This window comes from Bradysia coprophila, chromosome IV (genome assembly GCF_014529535.1).
Source record: "Bradysia coprophila strain Holo2 chromosome IV, BU_Bcop_v1, whole genome shotgun sequence".
Classification (NCBI taxonomy): Eukaryota; Metazoa; Arthropoda; class Insecta; order Diptera; family Sciaridae; genus Bradysia; species Bradysia coprophila.
Window position 1 is genome coordinate 8,017,610 of NC_050738.1, and position 22,611 is coordinate 8,040,220.

Genomic DNA, 22,611 nt, shown 5'->3' on the forward strand with positions numbered 1-22,611 from the left:
TTATGGTTGATAAATTTAACGTAAAACGGTGTATAATTTACCTTAATAACATGGCTCTTCTGGTTTATATCCTGTAATTTAAACATTTTGCACCAATATAGTGTGTCGTCTCCTTGAGGTAATTCAACATCTTGGTTACGTAATTCCATGATTTTCATGTTTGGATCAACATTTTGATGTTGTTGTGGTTTTTGTGTAAGGAACAATGACCGATAGCCCCTAAATGCAACTTCTGGATTCGGTAAATTACCTGGTATCAAAAGACCCCTTTGCGGTTCACTTTCATGGTACATGTAAATGACTCTCATAGTGTCGTTCTGTAAACAAAACATAAAATATTCACATAAATAACAAACATTGTACAATAAATATGTAACGATGGTGAATTTATATTATATAAATCTATGAGTGTGGTATATGTGCTGTCGGACGACTTGTATTATAAAAATGTAAAACAGCCAGCCATAGCGTTCTATATGGAAATCGTGTTAAATTTCGGCTGTAATAAAATGGTAATCAAACGACACGACACAATAACAGCTACGAAAAATCAATTCGATAATTACCCATGATTATAAACATTTGATTGGACATGGCTATAAAAATGCGCACCTACGCACGTAATAAATGGTTTGCCGGTTCATTAAAAGAAATGCCAAAACAAAAATTGTACACGATCAGTACTTAATTGAGAAGGAAAACATATGGCAATGACATAAAAGATAAATGCTAATTGCTACATATGTATATGCGGCTGAAATTGAGATATACCGTAATTAGAGAAGAAATGAACCATCCTGAAAAATGATACTTTTAAGCAAGATATAAAGATATATGCAACAAGACATGTATAGCGACGAAAGGAAAACAATTTGAAGTTTTCTTTTACCAATATATGTGGTGAAGTTGCTAATAAAGCTCATGTACTTGCACACTTTTGACGTGTTTTACCGAACCAATCATCGCTAGTAAAAGGTTTTTTCATCACGCGATACGTTTATTAACCCTTACCACGGTTGCAAAAGCAGGAGGCGATGAAAGGCAGTTAGCTTTTTATAGGAAAAAAGTCGGTTTTCGTAGACAGTCTTAAATTGAAATCGAATACAATGTTGACCTACCCAAAAAAGCGACCTTACTTTTATAAAAGAAGAAGATAGATGTATCAACAAAAAGTGGGCGTAGGAAGACCAAACAAACAAAACATCAATAAAACCATTAAACTTAAAAACCGAACCGATATTTTCGTTACATAAAAAGTTGAGACTGCGGCGAGGGGTAAACCACGCAAAAGAGGTGCAAACGAAAAAAAAGAGTCGCATCAAAGTTGCACGCTGAAAAAAAAAAGTTTTTCAAGCGATTACCTGAACTAACCCTTAGATAACTTCAAATATAGAACCCTATTAACATTTATAATATTTGATTAAATCAGCGCACTTCAAGCAAAAGTACTTTTAGTGACAGCTGTCAGAGTACTATTTTGCATGAAAACGTTTTCCAAATTTTTACAGTGCCAAAATTTGTATGATACACTGTCCAGTTTCAGTCCTCTATTTATCTTATCGGTATCAATCGAGTGCTTTACCCCTCAAACTGTGGAAACATAAAATCAGGTCCACAGCAGCGTCGCCGGAGCTTTTCAACATAGGTGCACTGTTTATGTGCCTGCCATAAATTCAATGTATCGGTAACCCTAAGGCTGTAACCTTTCCGAAAATATACAATTGACAAATCGAATCACTCCATATATTGGAAAAGTTTTTTTTTACACAAAAGGTAATTTAATGGTGCAACACCGAAGGAACCTTGATCTTGATGAATTATTAAACAGTTTGTCGGCACATATTTCGAGTAAAAAAAAAGAACGAAACACCGAAAATATATATAAATCAACTAATCAATATTCAGAATTATTTACATTTTTTTGTCATTTTCGTTGTGTTTAAGTTATACCCCACGTTATTCTCTTCTTTTTTGCTTTCTTTTACTTGGTATTCATCGATTTTTTATTCGTCACGAAAAATTTGGTTACCCACCGGCATGCTTCGTAAAATGGTAAAGTTATAAAAGAGTAAAAGATGAGATGTGAGTGGGTTCTTGATCTCTTTTTGAAAAGTTGCATGTTAAACATTATATATTATGTTCACAAACCAGATATATTGGTTTCATCATAAAATTAAGACAGGAAGCAAGTGGCTTTAATGTTGTTGGAATGTTAATAAGATTCTACCAGAGCAAAGATTGCCTGCTCGATTGAAAACACTTTTGTCAATATGTTGTCATTGGAGATACTCTTTTTGAAATTATATTTATGAAATATTAAAAAATGAAGAAAATCAGAGGCAAGATGAATGCTCTGTGTTTATATGTGAATGGATATATAGTCTCTCGGTATCGGTTCTAACATGTTTTACCGTAATTTTATTACGTGTATACAACTCAGATAGATGAATGAAAAAAAATATTGGGTAACATTTCTCCATCGTCAGTGTATCCATTGTGCATTCTGAAGCAGATGCATTTTTCTTGGTAGTTAGTTATGTTATGCATGAGGTGCTACACTTGAAGCCAGAACACGTTTTTGTCGATATTTTTTTGCAAGAATTTGCATCAAGAATCTCTTTTGGGTAAATTGAAAAAATTTTGTGTTTAAAGAGATATGTTTCGGATGAAGTGAACGATGAAGTTGAAATTATGTGCTTTCGAAAGGTTTTGATGCTGTTTTACATGGTTAAATTGTTGAATGCAAACAGCCTGACAATACAGTCAGAGGCAGTGAAATTTCAGCATGAATTTGCTTCAGCTGTTTTTCAGCTGATTCACAAATACAATCAAAACTGTTTATGCGGTTGAAGCTGCTAAACGTATAAACAAAAAAGTTTTGATTGTTTGTGTGGATCAGCTGAAAAACAGATGAAGCAAATTCATGCTGAAATTTCACTGTCTCTGACTGTATAACTTTTGACTAAATTTTTATTTCTTGATCTCTGACTGCGATTTGCGAGAACATAAAAACGCGTCCAAACAGCCTATCATTCAAAATGTTTCATTTTAATCGGTAAAACACGAAACGAACATTTTATGATGAATCATCTTCTAAACATCACCTTCATTAAAGTCATCCTCACAGCTAATACAATATCAATGTGGAGTTTATGAACTCATAAAAAATAAAATCTCTCAAAAATGGCTTTTGAATACGAAGCCGTATATATATAAATCTTATGATATGTTTAAATAAAAATTACTTTTCCGCTTGAGATTCACGTTGATTTGGATAAGTTTTAAATGTAAAAACTTGTCATACAAGTCATCTCGAACGATCATACATTATAAATACGAAATTGTTCGATTAAATATTTCCAAGTGATATTTTTACGCATACCGCATATATGTGTGGATATTATACATTTAGATGACATGGTAATGGATAAAAGGTGTTATTCCAATGCATGTATGTAGGCTTATTTTATAATTACAGTCTTACAATTTTGTAAGCATAAATTTAAAAGAAGAAGAAGTAGAAATAAAAAGTTTGTACCGAGGTAACATTATTGAGAAAATCTCGTAGCTAAGAATGTAAACGTTACATTGTGAAGTCGTAATGGATAAGAACTAATGACTCTGTAAGAAACGTTCTTATACCATTATGGAGTTTCCATTACAAAATTCATTAATAATTTTAATTATACCTCGGAAGGTATATTGGATGTCGACAAAAATTCGGTGCACAACGATAGGAAAAATTATTTTCTCATTCCTATAACTGCGTTCGAAAAATAATTAAACTTTGATTAAAAAAATCGTTTATCTTAGTCCAGCCGCGTTCTTTTTTTTATACCCAATTCACGCAACTTGTTTGATAAATTATCTTCAAAGTATTTAAGAAACAAAAAATTTAATTGATAAAAATCGAAAAAAGAAACCGTTCTCATGACGATAATACATTTTGAGACCGACTTTTTTCCAATGGAATAATCTACTTCTTTGTAAATTTTCTTATTTATTAATATTTTACCTCATCAAACCTACATTTGATTAACCTTTTCCTTTCATTTATCATGAAAAAAAAAATCTTTATTTGAATCAGAAGCAAATTGCCTTTAGATCAGTGTGTGGGAGTATATCGGTGTGAGTAAATAAAGGACGCCTAGTCTTTGTTCATGCCAACTATGCTGATTACTTTGAAGGATGTTAATTACAGGAACGAATCAATATTAAATTTATGTAAATGAAACCAGCTCGGTGGAGTCAACTCTCGGTAAATTAATTGGTACTTTCAAACATATTATTATTATCATAGATCAAAGGTGAAATGTAATTTATACAAATGTAAGAAGTAATAGGGGGAATGGTTGAAAATTTATAATTTCTACAGTATGTGGAGTGGAGGTGTGTAGTACATACATAATATTACTGTATTCAATAGAGTAACGAATGTTTTTTAACCTGACAGAAAGACAAGAATCCTAAATTTACTTTACAGTAACAGATATCAATAATGACCACTAAAACAAGCGATGAGCGCTTTCTAATTTTCTTCTATAAAGCTGAAGGAATGATCAAAATATTGAAGTAGTAGATTTCATATCAAAAAATTGGAAAAACTTAAAACAAGGGATTCAATGAATAATGTGTTCATGTGGCAAATAGATTAATTAAAATTTGTTTACATATAAAAATTTTAGGACCGTGTGGGATTACATTCGATTTGTTAGCGACTATTAGGGATTAATGTTTGTATTTTAATCCCACTGGGATATTTTTCTCTGTACGGTTCGAAATAAAACTCTGACGGGATTAAGTGCAAAGATTCTCAGCTGTTGTGCTGTAGGTTCAGATCTCGTCAGGTATATTACAAATTGCATACCTAACATTCAAACATTTCTCATTTCAGATAAGAGAAAAATGCCTCCCTAACGTAGTAGATGTCGGTACATCAAATAGTTATTTACATGACTCGGAATAAAAGATGAAAAGTAGAGATTTCGTGTGAATTTTGTTGATCCGAGGCGTAGCCGAGATCATTTACATTGCCTAATCACGTAAAGCATTGTACTTACGAGGTTCCAAGTTGTGTATTTGACAAGTGGGGAATACACCCCACTTATCAAATACACAACTTGGAACCTCGGAAGTAATATACTATTACATGCTGAGGGTGTCGAAAGGACAGCTTGAAACATGAAAAGTATGGTTTTCGACGCATGTATCCTGTAAAAAACTTTAATTTTACCAGTTCAAAATGTAACGAAAGTAATTCCATAGGGAATCAAATTTTAATTCAAAAGATAATGTTAATCTCTAAAATATTTAAATCTAGGTCCACATTTCTATCTGTGTAACTAACTTAACGTTGAGTTCTCCCCATTTACTGTACTACGGTAAATCACCCGCACTTTAAATTCGGATTGAAATTGATAATTACAATTCCTTCCCTGTACTCATATTTCGTTCAATTGAAATTGTTAAATTTGTACTGTACGATCTGTTCTCGATATTATGTCTTGGAGGAAGGAGAAAACACTCTGAATAATACGAAAAGCTTTCTATTCGATCCAATATAATTAAATTTGTCATTTAGCCGCCTTAATTCGTAATTTATAATTTACGTTAGTTAATCGCACCAATTACAGTAAGTAAAACCAGCTTACGTATTTGAGACTACAACAAACCAACCATGTCAGGTTCTGCATATTATAAATCACATAGTCTGCGACAACGTTTAAACATTTAAATTAAATTTAATAAGATTCTTCCCGTTTTGAGAGAGATTTTTTTCTAATCATTCGCTTTTTTCACATTTATCACAGACGCAATGGACAAGAGTAGGTTGTTAATTGCCATTGCGATGACAAAAAACCTGATTTGCATACCTATTATCCAAGCCACGATGTGCACACAATATGTATACACACGCTATGTGTATACATTGTACATATAAAAATGTTCATTCAATCTGTCCGAATATATATAAAATTTTATACATTACATCGTTGTTGGTAAGGCTGGCTGGCTGGCTGGCACAACAACGTTCATTACAATCGTTACTCGCAACTCTTAACCAGCTCACAACAATAATTCCACAAAAGCATTAAATCATTTACGAACGGTAATTGCAATTTTACATCCGGCAGTCGTGGTAGAGATGAGAAATTCTTTTCATTTGCATTATTTTGTAACCATTTTACATATATAAAATATTATAATGTACCACAGTCATAACACAAAACGAGCTTTTTGGTATAGCGTTTCGTGTAATAGAGACACGCAAAAGTGAATTTCGCATGTTCTAGTTTTCCATCACACAGGGGCTTAATGTACGGGGCCATACATTACGGGCTAATTTTACCTCATCAAGGAAATAAATTTAATGACAACATTCAACAAGTCGACACAAAACTGGGAGTTCGGCATTTCAACAGTTTGTCATACAAAATTTTTTTTTATTCTGTTAAAAAATTCATTTTACAAAATTCTTCGACTTTTTATGTATGGAAATGAATGTTGCTAATTATGAAATGACATGTAATTAAAAACAGATTAAAATTGTAATTTTTTTATGGAAATTCATTTCTAGCTTTGGTATGTGACGAATCAAATTTATTAAAACATTCACAGCAACGTATTTGATTTAGAAAAAAACTCGTGTGAAATAAACCTGCGCTTTTAAATTTGAATAGTCTAAAACTTCTGTTCATTTTTTCCTTTGTCAAATGTAATACTGTACAATTTTAACCTGTTACAGGCGACAGGCATATGACCAGTATTATTATCTGGTCTATTACTTCCATCGAAATCGATCAATAGTATATTACTTCCGAGGTTCCAAGTTGTGTATTTGATAAGTGGGGTGTTACAGCCCGACCCGAAGGGTAGGCTAAAAATTTGCCAAGGGGTGAGTGCTCTTAAATGTTTGCCCTCTGTTCATCTTTCAATCAATGAAAGTATACTCTATAGGTCTAATGTCAATGATGATTTTCATTGAAAGGTGAGTTTGTTTATATGAAATCGCTATTTCTTCCGGTTTGTATGGACAGACCATGCCTGTCTGGTCTGTACTTTCATTGCTTTCAATCGTATTTGAAACAATGGATTATTATTCGTAAATTTGATTCTGAAAAAGTTTCAAGAATTATTCTCAAAAATTCTTAAAGTTCCTGAAAATTCTTGAATTTTTGAAATTAATCTTAAAACTCCTTAGTAAAATCAAGTCAAAATAAAATGATCGATTCTAAGGATTTTCAGGGTATTGTGGTTCGAAAACTAGTACATAGAAAACATTTGAACTGTTTTTATTACTGTTGAAGGGTTCATTCACTGTAATTGAGCATGTGCGTGTGCACGGCTATATTCTTAAAAATTCCTGGATATTCTTAAAATTTCCAAGAATTTCTCAAAAATATTCCGAATAATAAGTCCTGTTTCAAACGCAATATTTTCGAATGAAAAGATTTATTTTCAATTATGTTCAGGTGCCCAAAAATAAAATCGATTCGAATTTAACCACTTAACACCCCCCGGCCAAATAACAATTGAATTTGATTAATCGAAACTCATTTCAATTATTGGAACATGTTTAAAATCATGTTGTAATAATTACAACCACTCCGATAACATCGGGGATTCGTGGTGGTACTAATAGAATGTAACTGTTACTCGATCCTTATGACTGGGTAAATGTTTCAACACTCATTATCATTAGTAAATTAGTTGTTCGAACGATAATAGCAATTTCAGAATGGAAAAAAATCCAACGGCTAAGATACAAAATTTCATGCCATTACTATCCAGATACACAAAGTGGCTATCTATTTTCACTTTTCTTGGGGCTTGGGGACGACTAATGTGAAAATGCTATAATTTATGGAGCTTAGGTTTTTTTTAACGAGGGTACACAGTGAATGTAACCATATGCTCTCACACAATTCAATTACAATAGAAAATTGTTTTCCCGGAATCGGTTACGAAAAACGATTTCAGTTGATTGTTAACGAAATTGGTTTTCTGACAACATTCTTTAATTGCTGAATGCGTTTTATGAAAAATTGTAGCGATTACATCCATCAATGTCATTCGGGCACACAAGTAGAGATATCACTGGATATTGCTATTTTCTTACAGTGTTAACATGACTATACAAATTCGACATTGTTTTGTAAGGCTCAAGTCAGAAAAATAAATGTAATTGCGAAGGATTAGACTTTTTATTGGGTATTTATAAAGCCGCCGTGAATGGAAACGTTTCAAAAGATTTTGAGAGATTTACTCGTAAAGAAAATATTTATTCAGGTTTTTGTTGCCGACATAAATGAAACTTTTTCACCGTTAATTATGTTACAACTGGTGGGTTGTTGGAAAATTTTTTCCAAAACGTGTTCGTTATATGTGAAAAGTGGTTCACGAATCTTTTCATAATAATTCCCATTATGACACCACACAAAACGGAATTCTTGAAAATTTCATTTTTCGGCTGAAGTGAGTTAAGTCATATTGATTTATAATGTTTAGAAAAAAAAATTAGAGAGAAAATCTGGAAGCTTTTAAGTAAACAAATATTGTATGAAAATCAACATAAAACATACATTATGCTCAAGTCATTCAAGTCTATTCAAGAAAAATATAAATTCTATTTTCAAAACACATTTTCTTGAATAATATTTTCTTAAAGGAAGTGTTACATCTTCGTTCACATAAAGACGAATAATGTATTACAATAAAATTCATCATCGATGTCGTTGTCGTTCACTTTTTTTTTCTTCTCTTCATCATCGTATTTATTTTGTGCACTTAAAAAAATATTCGAAAGAAATAACTTACCGAAATTGGAATATCGTAAGATGTATCACATGTGTCCAATTTCCGTTTAAATCGCATGACAGTATGAGTGGCATTTTCATAGCCTTTTATCAGTACGTAGTCTTGGGATGGATCGACAATTGGCTCGATATCATTCTTTTTTACATGACGATCCTGTAAATATATAGAGAAAAATACATGTTGTTTAGTTAATGATTTTGTCAATGGAATTGAAATAGCAGACGGTACAATTTATTTTAGGGCTTTAAACGGTTATTGTATAAGTCTGTACTGTCGTATTTGATGACACATTTTTTTGCCAAAATATACCGATCGATTACATCTGAATATATAAAACAGTGATATGGCGTTTCTTTTACAGACATATGTATGTCCTGTGTGTATGCTCGCCAGTTCCCTTTTTGCACTGTCTTTTCGATGTGCTCACATGAAATGTTTTAACGTTCCATTCATCACATGAAAGTTTCTCTGTGTTATGGTTACCTCAAATGGTTACGCATATTTTCTGCAGTTCACGTCAATCGAATTCAAAATCACAATTTATTGTTTAATTTGGGATTCAATCATTGAAGTGCAGAGGAAAAAATAAATTTTACATTTGGAAATAAATGGCCTGGAATTGGAATTTATGAGGCAGATTTGAATAATCCTTGGTGGAAATTGGTATCAGCCTACATTATATACTGGTAATGGTTTATGTATCTTATGCTAGGATTTAGTAGAAAACGTTTTTTTTAGGAAATATTACATTATACAAAATAAAGCGGTCATTAGTTGTATGTAAGTGCGTGTTCAGATGGCGCCATATAAAGAATGAGGACTAATTCTGTGTTGAACCCTATATTTACTGTGAAAATGAACTGATGTCGCCACTTTAAATCACCTCATGCTATTAATATCTTACTGTAAGTTATTAGAAGTTATTGATTTTCACAGCCCATGTGAAAGAAAAGTGAAAGAATCGATTCTCTAGTGAAGTCATAGTCAGAAGACACTATTCACAAGCAACTTAAGTTAACTCATTACATTAATCGCCATACAGTTTTAAATCTAATACTCCTTTCGTAAAACGTAGCACCTGGTGTTAAATGCAAAATCTATTACTTCATCTTCTCAAAATAAATTTTCTTATGCTAGCCAAGGTTCAACTTTTTTTTTCTCTAATTCGCTATTTGTCGGCTAGTTGCAAAAAGTCTCAGAACTAGAATTTTAGCAACTAGTACGCTAAACAGTAATACCATGAATCTAGGTATTCTCACAGACTAGTTAAAGTAAATGTTTTTCCTGTTAGTCAAGAGAATTTTTTCTCTATCAAAATGAATTAAAGAACATCCAATCATCGTTCAAACCATTAGTTATTATAATTCAATTCCATTTCTTGTCCACATGATAAGGGTGTGTTAGCGACGACAACGATCCCAATAATTCTAAATAAAATTTATTGAATCCATTCTTCCCATCAACATGGTAGATTTTCAAGCAATGAATTGAAGAATGTTTCTGTCAATAATGACTTTGAATTCGTGTTTCTTTTTATCATTCAACATTTTGATGTACGTTTTATGGCTCGATTGACGAAAGCAAACATCAGGCGAAATTTTTTTTAACTTGGTCAGAAAATAGTTTACCACACATTCAACAGAAACAATCTTTCAACAACAGTAGTCATCTGTTATCGAGAACAATAACAAAAATAAGCGATAGTATGATAACAATTGAAGTAGTAGATCATTTATTCATTATTTAAAAAGACGATTGAAGTACTTTTTCAAAAATGATCATCTGTAATCGAGAACAACGACAAAAATAAGCGATGAACTTTGTTTAAAATGTGTTTATATATAAAAATATTATGTTCAAACAAATGAAGTAATAGATTATGTATTGATCTTGCTTTAATTTTAAACAAAATAAGTCATAGAATCAAAAAATTTAATTATAATTTACTATGAATGTAATGGAGTCCTGTCGGATAAAGTTTGTACGAAAATATTACGAAATCCGTTTTCAATTGTGTGTTAGGTGGATAAGTCTAATTTAAGCCACAAGTAAAAAGGGCACATTTTTCTAACAAACTACCTGCAAGCAAAGATATTTCATTCGAAATGTTGATGATCATAATTTCTGTTTCGACATGTGCGTCCGTCGTATCCACCATATACGAATAAAATATTCAAATTCACATCAATTCAAATTTAAAATTAATATAAAATGCATAAACACAATGAATAATAATACAGTCGTTTTTTTCCCTTTTATTTTAAACAAAAAAAAAGTTCATTGATTTATGATTCGATGATGCCAACCTATGCTGTTTGAGTATGCGGCTATAACATAAAACATGTAAATAGCTGTACAAACAGCATATATAAGACAAACAACAAAACAAAATAATTATTTGTAAAAATATATGTTTGCCTGTCAACACCAACTGTATTATTAAAATGGGAAAAGAGAGGTTATAATTTAATTTGATATGGTATCAACATCGTCATGTCTATGTTGTGACGGGCATAATGACTGTTTTGTTCATAAATAAAAAAAAAAAAACAAATCTCATAGTCTTGAGTGAGTTTAGGTTAATATATCTGTTTGATGAAATGAAATTTATAATTTTCGTTACGATTGAAAACACTGGCTGCTCATCATCCACTGGTAACAACACGCAAATTTGTTTAACAAACACTTTGCAACAGTGAAATTAACAGTTGTCCTACGGCACTTAAATTATCCAATAATACTGTTTAATTGTGCCCGACGAAAGTATGCCAGTTCAATCACGTTCCACGGGTAATACATTTTGCTGAGGGGCAAAAACGCGCCGTTGTTTTCAGTCAAATTTGTGCTGATTGTATGAGTTTGACAAACAAATTGAACTGCTTGAATTGCACGGGATGGTTCTCGTTAATATTGATTTGTTATTATACGGCTTCCATTCCAAACTATTTTATTTTAAAGAATTTCGAAGCGGTTAGCTGATAGAAATGCAATTGTGTTATAACACTATTTAGAGACCAAAGGCATTTGTTTGCGGTAAAAACTGAAATTGAATTTCAATTCACCATTATACAGTTTTCTGTTTCCATTCAAGAGTGCATCCCCTATTTCTAGTAAATGATTTACACAATTATGTGTTGTTTGTTGCGTGTTCAGAAGCCATACCAGTCGTACCGAAAATAAAAGCAATTAATTTTCTAGACAAAAAACAATGGTAAAATAGCAGCTAAATATATAGCAATTAGAAATTAGTTTTTAATTACTGGTTAGTGTGTTTGAATTTAGTTTTCTGTTTTATGTAAACTTTTGGATGGTTTTTTGATGTTATCACTTTCAACCTTTCATTTAGGGACCCCTTTCATAAAAACGAGGTTAAACTGGTGTCATGTTCATTGGATTTAACGATGATGGAACACTAAATTCTATTGCTCAAATGTCTCAATCGGTACATGTTTGCCAAATGCAAACAGCTTGTGAATTCGAACCATAAATTACTCCACTTATGTCGCAATGCATGCAATTTTTCGACACACAAATTTTATATTCTTTAAAATCAATTTTCCCTTTTTATTCGTGTCAACATCTCAAGTGGCATAGAGAGAGTTTTTTACTTACTTGGATTCATATTGATATCAAATTACTGTTATGTCGACAGAGGTGTAATCTCGAATTGAATGAATAAAATATAGTTCATATCGAAAACCAAGCGCTACCTAAATGATGTAGTTTATTCCTAGAATTGAATGCCAATTGAATGGAGAAAAGCTGTCGCTCACAATATGAATTGGCATGCTTGACGGTTATATAACTTCTATCGTGTTGCAACCTGATGGTTACAATCGAATGTCCTTAGAACATTATTATCCATTTATTATTCAATGATATTTTCGATGAACATAATAGAACGAATGAAATGTTTGAAGACAGAACGAAAAAAAAAACGTTAGAAAAAGGTAATCTTTTCAGCTAGACTGATGGTTGACACCATATACAATGTTATAATGTACATCATCCCAAAAATATGTATTTTTAATTAAAAAAAGGGTAAAATATTTGTATACCGAAATCCTCGCCGAAATCTTTGCGAAACGAAATTCATAAAAGTTTAAAAAATATTCTGTCCCGACATCTGCAAAACAATTCAGACACCCCGTTAACTCTCCAGGCAATTCTTTACTCTTTTTGATGGGTACACACAGCTAAAACATTCCTTTTAACTTCGAATAAAAGCGTACTTCATTCAAAATGTTTTTTTGTTTCCCTTCTAATTGACCATTAATACGTTTAGCCACAATGGACACAATAGACAGAGTTTTGAGTGGCAAAACTAAACGCAGATAATAAACTTAATGTTGTTTTTTTCCTGAACGATCCATGGTATATATATATAGACATTTTAACGTATTTGTACAATAGATTTTTTGTTTAATAAATATCAATTCCGAACGTGTGGTAAAAGTGTTGGTATTCCATCTATTTGTCGATGGATGACTGCAAGAAATTATAAAAAAACATGTTAAAGTGTAGAAGGCAAAATATAGCTGATACACAGCATGATTCTTATACACAAAGTTCCGAAATGGATGGTCGAATGAATAGAAAAAAAAAGGTTTTTTCCATCAGAATTTTATTAATTAAAATACTAATAAAGAGTAGACGATTAAATAAATTTATTCAATTTCACACTTTCTGCTTAACATTTTATGAGATACATGTGAAAGGAATACACGTTAATGGATTTTGACACTCTTCTTAATTTGTCTTAACATAACATAATATGCAATATCATCATCCATATCTTTTGTGTAAATCGAATAAATTGACCAAGTCCACTCGACTACACACTTGATAGCCGATAGAGAGAGAGAGGGAGATAGAGAAACTATATCATCTTTCACATTCCATATCAGTATATTGATCTAAAAAGGGTTTTTTTTTCCTCTGGTGTTCGTAATGGATGAGAGTTACGTTACATTGTTATAAAATTTTTCATTTATTATTTCGAGTCTAATTTATGCGTCGAAAAATTTATATGGAAAAACGTTATCATTCAATCTCTAATATGTAGATTGCATTATTAGTTCTTGTAACGAAATTCAAAGCATAAAATGGAAAGAGGAAAAAATAAGATGAAGAAATTGCATTACATTAACCGAGTTTGTATTTTAGGCTATCAGATGATTTATACAAACTCGAACGTGATTCCATGGCCGAAATTCATATTTACATTTTTTTTGCAACGTTTTACACTGACATGGTGTATAATACATACAGTATATATATATACATGGTAGGATGTACTATATAAACCATGCTGTTTCTTTTTTCAGATGAAATTTAAGAGAAAAATAGTGTCAACGATGTTTTTACAACGGCGATGATGCTTTTTTTTCTGGGGTTTTTAAATTCAAACTACACGAAAAGATTATTAATAAAACGTGAACCTTCTACACAGTGCGATCGATAAGATCTAATTATGTTAGTCTGTCATTTTGAAAATCTATGGTACACAAAGTAATATGTGTATGGTCGACCGATTCCCATCAATCAATCACAAAAAAATGTTATTTGAATAAAATGTTACATCATTTTCGAAATGAGAAAACCAAACAGTGAAAGAATCCGATACTACGGCAATGCATGTAAAGCAATGGCACACAATAGTACACATAAGACCAATCAACAAAAAAAAAAAAACGGCTGACATAACGAATAGAAAAGTTTAATTGATACAGACGTTTTAATTGATATTTGAGTATAAAATCAACCAATTTAATTGATATTTCTTGCAGCGTAAATGGTAGAGGAACAAAAAAAAACTTGTATTATTATCAACAACATTATAACAATATGTTTAATATAGATCTTAACTTACGTAACGCTAATTGAAGGAGTCATATATAACTACATATGTGACCTTCAGCTTCGTATATACCATTTTTTTTCGATTTTAACATCTTGTCTGTTTTGCCTCACCGAATATTCAAAACCGTTTCGGCTTTAAATCACAAACGAGCTGTGCGATGAAAGATTAATTCTATTTCATTCAATTTGAATTTGCCTTTATGACACATTGAGGACATTTTTTTACAGATTGATTGTCAGTTCGACGATATAAGTATATATGTTTTATGTCGCATTATTGGTTACACTATAATAAATTATGGAAGCGCAATTCAATACCAGACCATATGTCGTATATCAAAGTAATTTTGTTGATTGAATTCAATCATTGTTTTTGAATGGTGTCTCCAAAGGAGATACAAATTAATAGTGTCACACCGATCAGAGTAGTTTTTTATTCAATTTAAGTTAAAGTAAATTATTTATCGTGACTATGGAATTAGCGTGGCTGAATGTTTCACATGAAACAGTAAATTTTTTCGAGTTGTCACCATTCATTCATAAAAAAGTTTAACAGTGAAAAAAAATGTGTGTCTGACTACTGGATCATGTCCACTAGCACAACCTGCCTGCCATTTTGAAACGAAAAAGTTAGACTGCTTCATACGGAATCGAACCGCAGTCCTAACCACTTGCCCATCGCATCACTCTTTCATTCGTGACAATCTCGGACTACATCGACCTTCTTATATTGGGAAATGTATGTTAATACTATTGAAGTAAAAGATTTTATATTTATCAAAAAAGCAACCAGCTCGTTTGTGAAAATTTGGTTTTGTACAGTCAGAGGTAGTGAAACTTCAGCATGAATTTGTTTCAGCTGTTTTTCAGCTGATCCATGCATACAATCAAAACTGGTTGTACATGTTTATACGGTTAAAGCTGCTTCACGCACGCGCTTGGTAATAGTACCGTATAAGTTGTGTGGATCAGCTGAAAAGCAGCTGAGCCAAATTTATGCTGAAGTTTCACTGTCTCTGGCTGTAGTTTGAATTTTGATTTTAAAAGATTCTGTGGAAAAATTGCATGATGTACAAAGATGGATGAAAAGACAATCGATGTTCGTTAAAGTACTCAAATAGAGTAACTAAAAGTTCAACAATGTATTGGTGCTATGCGGAATTCTATATTATCATGTTGTCGTTGAATTTATCGTTGAATTTATTAATTTTGATGAGATTTTCGTTATGTACATAGCAAAGGGTACAAAACAAGCGAGTCCTTGTCATACTCAATGATACTAGTGCCGTTACTGCCACAACATAATTATAAAATCTCATTATTCATTCTGGCAAAAGTAAACTAAATGTAATAATGCAAGCTGGAAGTTCACAGTTGCCGTAACGAAAATCAATAGTACGTGCTTCAATCTACATCAATTTTCCATGAATAGAAACACTTTTCGATCAAGCATGGACATTCATTCCATTCTATTTTTGCCTCAATTTAAATTTTGTTATCACATTAATTCCACATAATCTCAAATTAGTTAAACAATAATCAGATTATGTAAATATAGAATTTTCATAAAGCTCCGCACGTTGACTGCTCGTTTGCGTGTCATGTTTTTATCTATATATTTGATATAACAAAGCTCAAATAATACGCCGGTGGGATGAAACGGTCGGAAAGATTACTATTGATTTAAATTTCTATTCAATTGCGTATTTCCACCTCTAAATAGTAAGAACACGCATAAAATTCATTTTCTCCCATGTGCCGCTTTCCCACTTGAAATTGCTTTTTTACTGGAGTACTTTTACAACGTTACAAAATAGAAAAGCTGTGGGCTGTGCTGTATGGTGTTTTACGTAATGCTTATTAATTGAACATGAACATGTATGGGTTTAAGTTTTTACTTTTATGAGAATTTTATTGCCTTATTAGTTTTAGTGGCGAGAAAAATTTCACCATGAAAAAGTAGTAAATTAAAATTGCCTCATTGTACTCGAGAAATGAGTGGCAAATAAATTATTCTCTTTTCGTTTTTGTAAAAAGGGATCAGTTTTAAATCGAAAAACATTGCGCTAACGCAGAAGCGCGATCCAGATTTTTTGCACTTTGCACATTGCACATCTATAGAAGAATCAAAACACCGTAGTCACATACATGTTGTACGGCTTATGAAGGTTTGAAAAAACTTTTTTAAGTTCACACCGTATGAGACACAAAAGTCCAAACTTTGTTTAGCAGTTTCGCTTTGTGTTGGCTTAACCACAGACCACCACGAGTCTGCAAGGATAGTGATGAATTGGAATTTCATTTCGATTATGATTCGCAATACTTGTTCATGTGCAAATTGATATATTGTTCCTAGAGCATTGTATCAAGTACCACTGTCGCCATGGCCTGATGAGAAATGGTATTTTTTAACTGCAAACATGTCGAAAGGCATATTTAATTTTCTCACAGATCGAAACAGTGGTCAAACGTACCTTCAGAGCCGTAGTTAGAAGACACAACCTTGGACTTCCGATCTTTGTACAGAAACTAAGCTTGTAGTGTCAATACAAATATTAAAAAATAAAAAGTGGGGGCGCATAGAAGTTTTTGAAAGGCAAGGCCAAAACTGTTATAAAATTCGAATAGTAGAGTCTTATAACAGTTTTTATAACAGTTAAGCACACATTTCGGTATCGCATTCAAAAAACTTCTATGTGTCCCCACATTTCTTATTCTGAATGTCTATTGACACTACAAGCTGCTAAGTGCCTGTACAAAGATTGAAAGTTTTAGGGTTATATTTCCTTGCTACGGCTCTGCGTACCTTAATTTAATACGACCGAGTATGGAAAAAGTTTAAAGAAACGACAATCTGGCATCAACAAAGATGAGAGAATAAGCGGTGAACTCTGGATATTGTCCTCTTACATAGCTTACGTATGATTAAAATATAGAAGTGATAGATTTTGTGGACACTTGCCTATACTTTTAACAAAAGAACCAACAGATTTAATGATTTTGTTGCACAGGTGTTGCGGTTGATCTCCATAACACAAGTAGCGGCCGTTTGTTCCCGAATCAATTGATTTCTGGTTGTATTCTCCTAATAATCTAAAGCTCACGTATGTGAGCTCTTTTTTTCTACATGATCTTTGGTTGTGAATCTTTGTCTTAGTTATAAATGTTCGATTTTCGCTATGATATCTTTGTAATTGGGTGTGTAATCACCATACGCTAAATAAATGGAAGGAACACGAATCGAATACTTTACGTTACAGACGGTTGTCGCCTTCGGCTCTGGATACCAACTTTCCCCTCGTGAGTAAGCAAATTTTCCCGCAGGTGCGTAATATACTATAAATCTATTCACCAAGTTCAAAAGAATTAAACTTTTAATTTAATAAATAAACAACTGAAAACGCTGAATGTTATCAATAATAAATAATGCGATTTGCAGAATGTGTGTGCAAAGGTCTCTTTTATTAATACGAAAAATAAAAAAAACAGACCGAGTAAATGATGTAAGCATTAATATGTTTTTAATTTATTTTAAATTAATTTTTAATAATGTTTACGTTGAAATTGTGCGCTCTACGTAACCCAATCAATCCATATTTTAATATCAAAACAAATTCCAATTTTATTTATATAACGATGCTAATTATTTTAATTAACAGGAACATGACATCAAGTTATATCGATAAAATATTCCGATTATTTGCAGGACAACAATGGTGATGTTAGTATAATATGTACGTTCATATATATCCGAATTGTATCGGGGTATTTTGTATATGTATGAACTGTGGCGAAAACATGGTAGTATGCGGTTAAGTATTATTATTACATTTTTTCGGTTTCAAAACCATTTTCTGGAATAATTCATGTGATTTTTTTTAGTGGGTGGCTTTTATGTTCGTACATGACATTGTGTGTATAATACGTGTGACATTTTTGGGGTGCTCCCTAATATTAATATTATTAATTGCATATCCTTAAGAGGGTTGTAAATAGTTAAAGTAGTTGTAACGCCATACATATGTAATTTAATTATGAAATTGTGTGTAAATAACGAAATCCCAACGATTTACGATCGGCATAATATTTTGGGTTTATTCAGTACATAAGTTTAATTGCGAGCTCAGCTGGTGATTTCGGGGGTAGAATTTATATATTTGCGGTTTATACGATATAATGCTAGTGCCTACACTTATTAATTGAAATATTGAAAGAATGAGTGCAAGGTATTCAATGAAATTTTTGAATATAATTTGAGGCAGCCGGTGCTAATGGATTTTGTAAATAAAAGTTACACAATGATTGTGCTACCAGTATGGGATATAATTTGTTTCGATCAATTTTTACATTAACAACAATATATGTACAGCAGAGCAATAATTTCTTTACCATTTCGGTCATGGTTTATACTTTGGTAAAGATGGTCTTCACTCGAAATAAATAATTCAATTAATCCGGACATTTTGGAAATGAATCAAAATTGAATTAAATCTCAAATTGTACATCTACTGCATTCCGTTCCAAATGCATTCAAAAGTATACGACTCTGTGGTTGGAAGACGTGGGATTTATCTGACGATTTTCTAAACTAACCGAATAAATTGAATAGATTTTAATCTCGAAACTTTTAAATTACTCTTCCATTATTTTCCAATTTTTATCAATAATTGTCGTTAAAGACATAATTGGATTCGATAAACAGAATAGATGTAATAAAAAAAAATTGTTTAAAGTAAAGTGGTTAGACAAATTATCTTCAGCGACCAATTTGGTTTTTCAACTTTTCTGTATTGTTCTCTGATAAAATGCCTTGTCATCTGATTTATGACAGAGCTGTTAATTGAAAGAAGAAGAGAAAAAAATATGCTTCAACAACATAAGACGTTTATGACGAGGTTTATGTGTAGCTACTTACAATTTTAAGTAGAAATTTTACAGCATTTTAATTTAATTTACTAAACAACGCGATTGAACAACAATAGGTCTCTTAAAAATATTTTGACAGGTACTTATGAACTTCGATAAAAGAGTTGTGCTGCATCCATTATTAAGAATTGATTGTTGTTGCTTGTTCAACAAACAAAGAGATTGTTAAACACTTTAAAACAACGAGATGTGTTTAAAAATGCAAGAAAAATGTCTGTTCAATTGCATCTTGAAATTTTCGGAAAAATAAGAAATGCTTTCGATATCTGAAGACATTTTGTAACGTAATACCGTCGGTAGATAAGTATCATACGAGCATTTGAGGGCTTAGCTCGTTCGTTCCATAAATAATAGACGATGTGTTTTCGGTTGAAAAAATTCCAAGCAAAAATTGATATAGTGTCGGTTGATAAAACCTATTGAATATTGGATACGTTTGTCCCGAAAAAAAATGTTAAACAATATTCTTCAATAAAAAAAAAATTTCTGCTATCGTAGACCGATTAAGAACGATTGACATCTTCTTGTGTCTGTGCATCTAACGCCCTTTTTGTGTGATTGATTGACTGAGAATAGTCGAATATATCTATTTTTTCCACTTCGTTTGTCTGAACGACAATGACGTTCGATGTGAAGAAACACTCTCGATACAGTTCAGATATAGCGACTAAATGACCGTAAATAATTTATATTCCCAGACTTGTAACTTTGCCGTGTCTTTTTTTTAATGAAGTGAATGGAAACCCACGATCGAAGGAAAAACATTTCAGTTGTATTTCTGTTGCTTTGTTTTCGTTAATTGTTTCATGAATTGGTCTTAAGCATAACTATCATTAGTAATTTAATACATTTTTCTAGCTGGTTTGGTGGCTCGGGAAAAATGTTTTAAATGATTTTGTGTATTTGACTTGCGTCTAATTACACTTTTTGGTACAACGATTTTTTTTCTCTCTTTCGTTTCAAACCAATTAACCTGTTCGCTTTGCTATGATTAATTTACCGCTTGTCCTTCAGCACAACATAATCCATTTAACTGCTGTAACAAAATCGATTTTTTTTAAGCTCACTGCTCGCATAATACTCACTACTCAGGAAAATAACAAACTCTTTTTATTTGTTTGTTTTTTTTTTCTTTTTAAATTTTTTTTAAAAATTAAAATGGTTTATACAACCTCTGATCTATCTAGTTAAAAAAGATATTTTTTTCAAGTGTCATTTCATTTCGATCTTTGCTTGCAGTATAATATGTATACGCATTCAACAACGTTAACGTTCTCATTAACCAACGAATTGTTGATGAATGGAATCTCTTTCATACGTATGTGTTTATTATTAAGGAAATTATTTTAATTGCCTTGATTTTTGTAATAATAATAATGAATGATGATGATGGCGTTGCCGGGTTTGATGAATAAATAGAAATATAGACAGAAAAAAACGTTCAGGTTAAAGTTCGGCACATAAGTAATAATGGGTAATTTAGTCACAATTGATTAAGAGTAAACACAAATAATATTAAACTAAATAAATAAACGAAAATGTTGGTTCAACAATCGAAACTTACCTGAAAATACGTTTGGCCTTGACTAACCCAACCAATAGCAATGTCGGAGCCGGATAACACTCCATCTCTAGAAAAACCTAAGCCTATATACCCTAATGTCCTCACTTGCACTTCAACTGTCACCTCACGATCGACTATGTTCCACAGCATACGAAAATCATCGTTCAAATTAACCGAATTATCCCATCGTACGCCGCTCACGCAAATGATTAAAAATAATTTCAAAAATATTAAAATATATTTACACTGGCACAGAATGTATAATTTCATTTTTAATTTAATAATTTTTTGTTGTGTTTGTTTTTTTTTGCCTCTTTTTCTAGCGTTCACTAAAAACTTTATTTAACAATTTCAATTCAGTTCAATTTTCACAGTTTATTTGAAATGTAAAACGGAAAGGATTATCCGTTGAATTGCCTTTGGTGTTTATTTTACTGTTGATGTTCAGCAACATCTGAAATGGGAGAAAAATAATTTGCTAGTTAGTGACATCATTCAAGCTGAATATCGGATTATTTTATTATTATTAGCACTTCATTTGACTACATTGCACACAGGTCCGGAAGCAATATTTCATATCGAAGGCCTTATAGAAACGGCTAGTAATCTGCTATCGACAAGATAAGAATAAGTGATGAGCTATGACAAGTGTTCTGTTTTATAGCGAAATGTAAGATAAAAATATTGAAGTAGTAGATTTTGGATTAATACATTACACAAATAAAGTAGCAGATTCAATGACTTTGTTGTGGTAAGTTCGCCGTTCCTAAAATGTTAAAACTTTCACAGCCGTGCGTCGTCTTTCATAGCCAGTGCGGGCCTGACTAGACATCATTCAAACGTGTACTACATTTCATTCATCTTTTCATTAATTTCCAGCATAAAATGCTTAGCAAAAAAAAAGATTGATACAAAAAAAGAACTTATGAGAGATACTTTAATCGACTTAGTTGTGCCCCATATTTATTTCCCATCATATGAATATTCGTTTGAGGTTTTTTTTTCTTGAATGGTTATTAGTCGGTTTAATTACAGCTGACAAGTTTATGACACAAATCTCTATAAGAATTTAAAATTAATTTCAAAATAAAAACCGATTTTTAATGTCATAAAGTTTAACATTGCAGAACTCGCAGCAGAGTCACCGATTGTCACCATATCAATTTATAGTGCTCATTTGGGCAACATGCAGTAAACACAATAATCAGAAGACAATCGGCATCTTCAATTGATAGTGCTGGTGAGGCTTTTTCTCTCGAATAATCCATTTTCTACTTTTCATTCATTTCATTTTTGAAGTTAGTGTTCAGCTACTAGGATTATCATAGCTGCAACTGTATTATTAGCGGAGGAGTAGTGAATGTCAGAGAGCATCTAACACTCAAGCTTAATACGGTTTTCAACATGCTGACGCTCCAGCTTCAATCAATTCAATATCAAGT

At 31.9% G+C, this 22,611-nt stretch overlaps 1 protein-coding gene across 2 annotated transcripts in view; it reads right to left on the reverse strand.

Annotated features, from left to right (window-relative positions):
- The window catches only part of LOC119066872 (MOXD1 homolog 2), an 88,614-nt gene that overhangs the window by 11,816 nt on the left and 54,187 nt on the right, over positions 1-22,611 (reverse strand). For both annotated transcript variants that reach the window (XM_037169547.1, XM_037169546.1), the window contains exons 4-6: positions 21,170-21,623; positions 8,818-8,970; positions 42-317 (exon numbers count right to left, since the gene is read on the reverse strand). In XM_037169547.1, coding sequence (XP_037025442.1) covers positions 42-317; positions 8,818-8,970; positions 21,170-21,439 — 699 coding nt within the window. In that variant the 5' untranslated portion in view covers positions 21,440-21,623. The remainder of the gene's footprint in view (positions 1-41; positions 318-8,817; positions 8,971-21,169; positions 21,624-22,611) is intronic.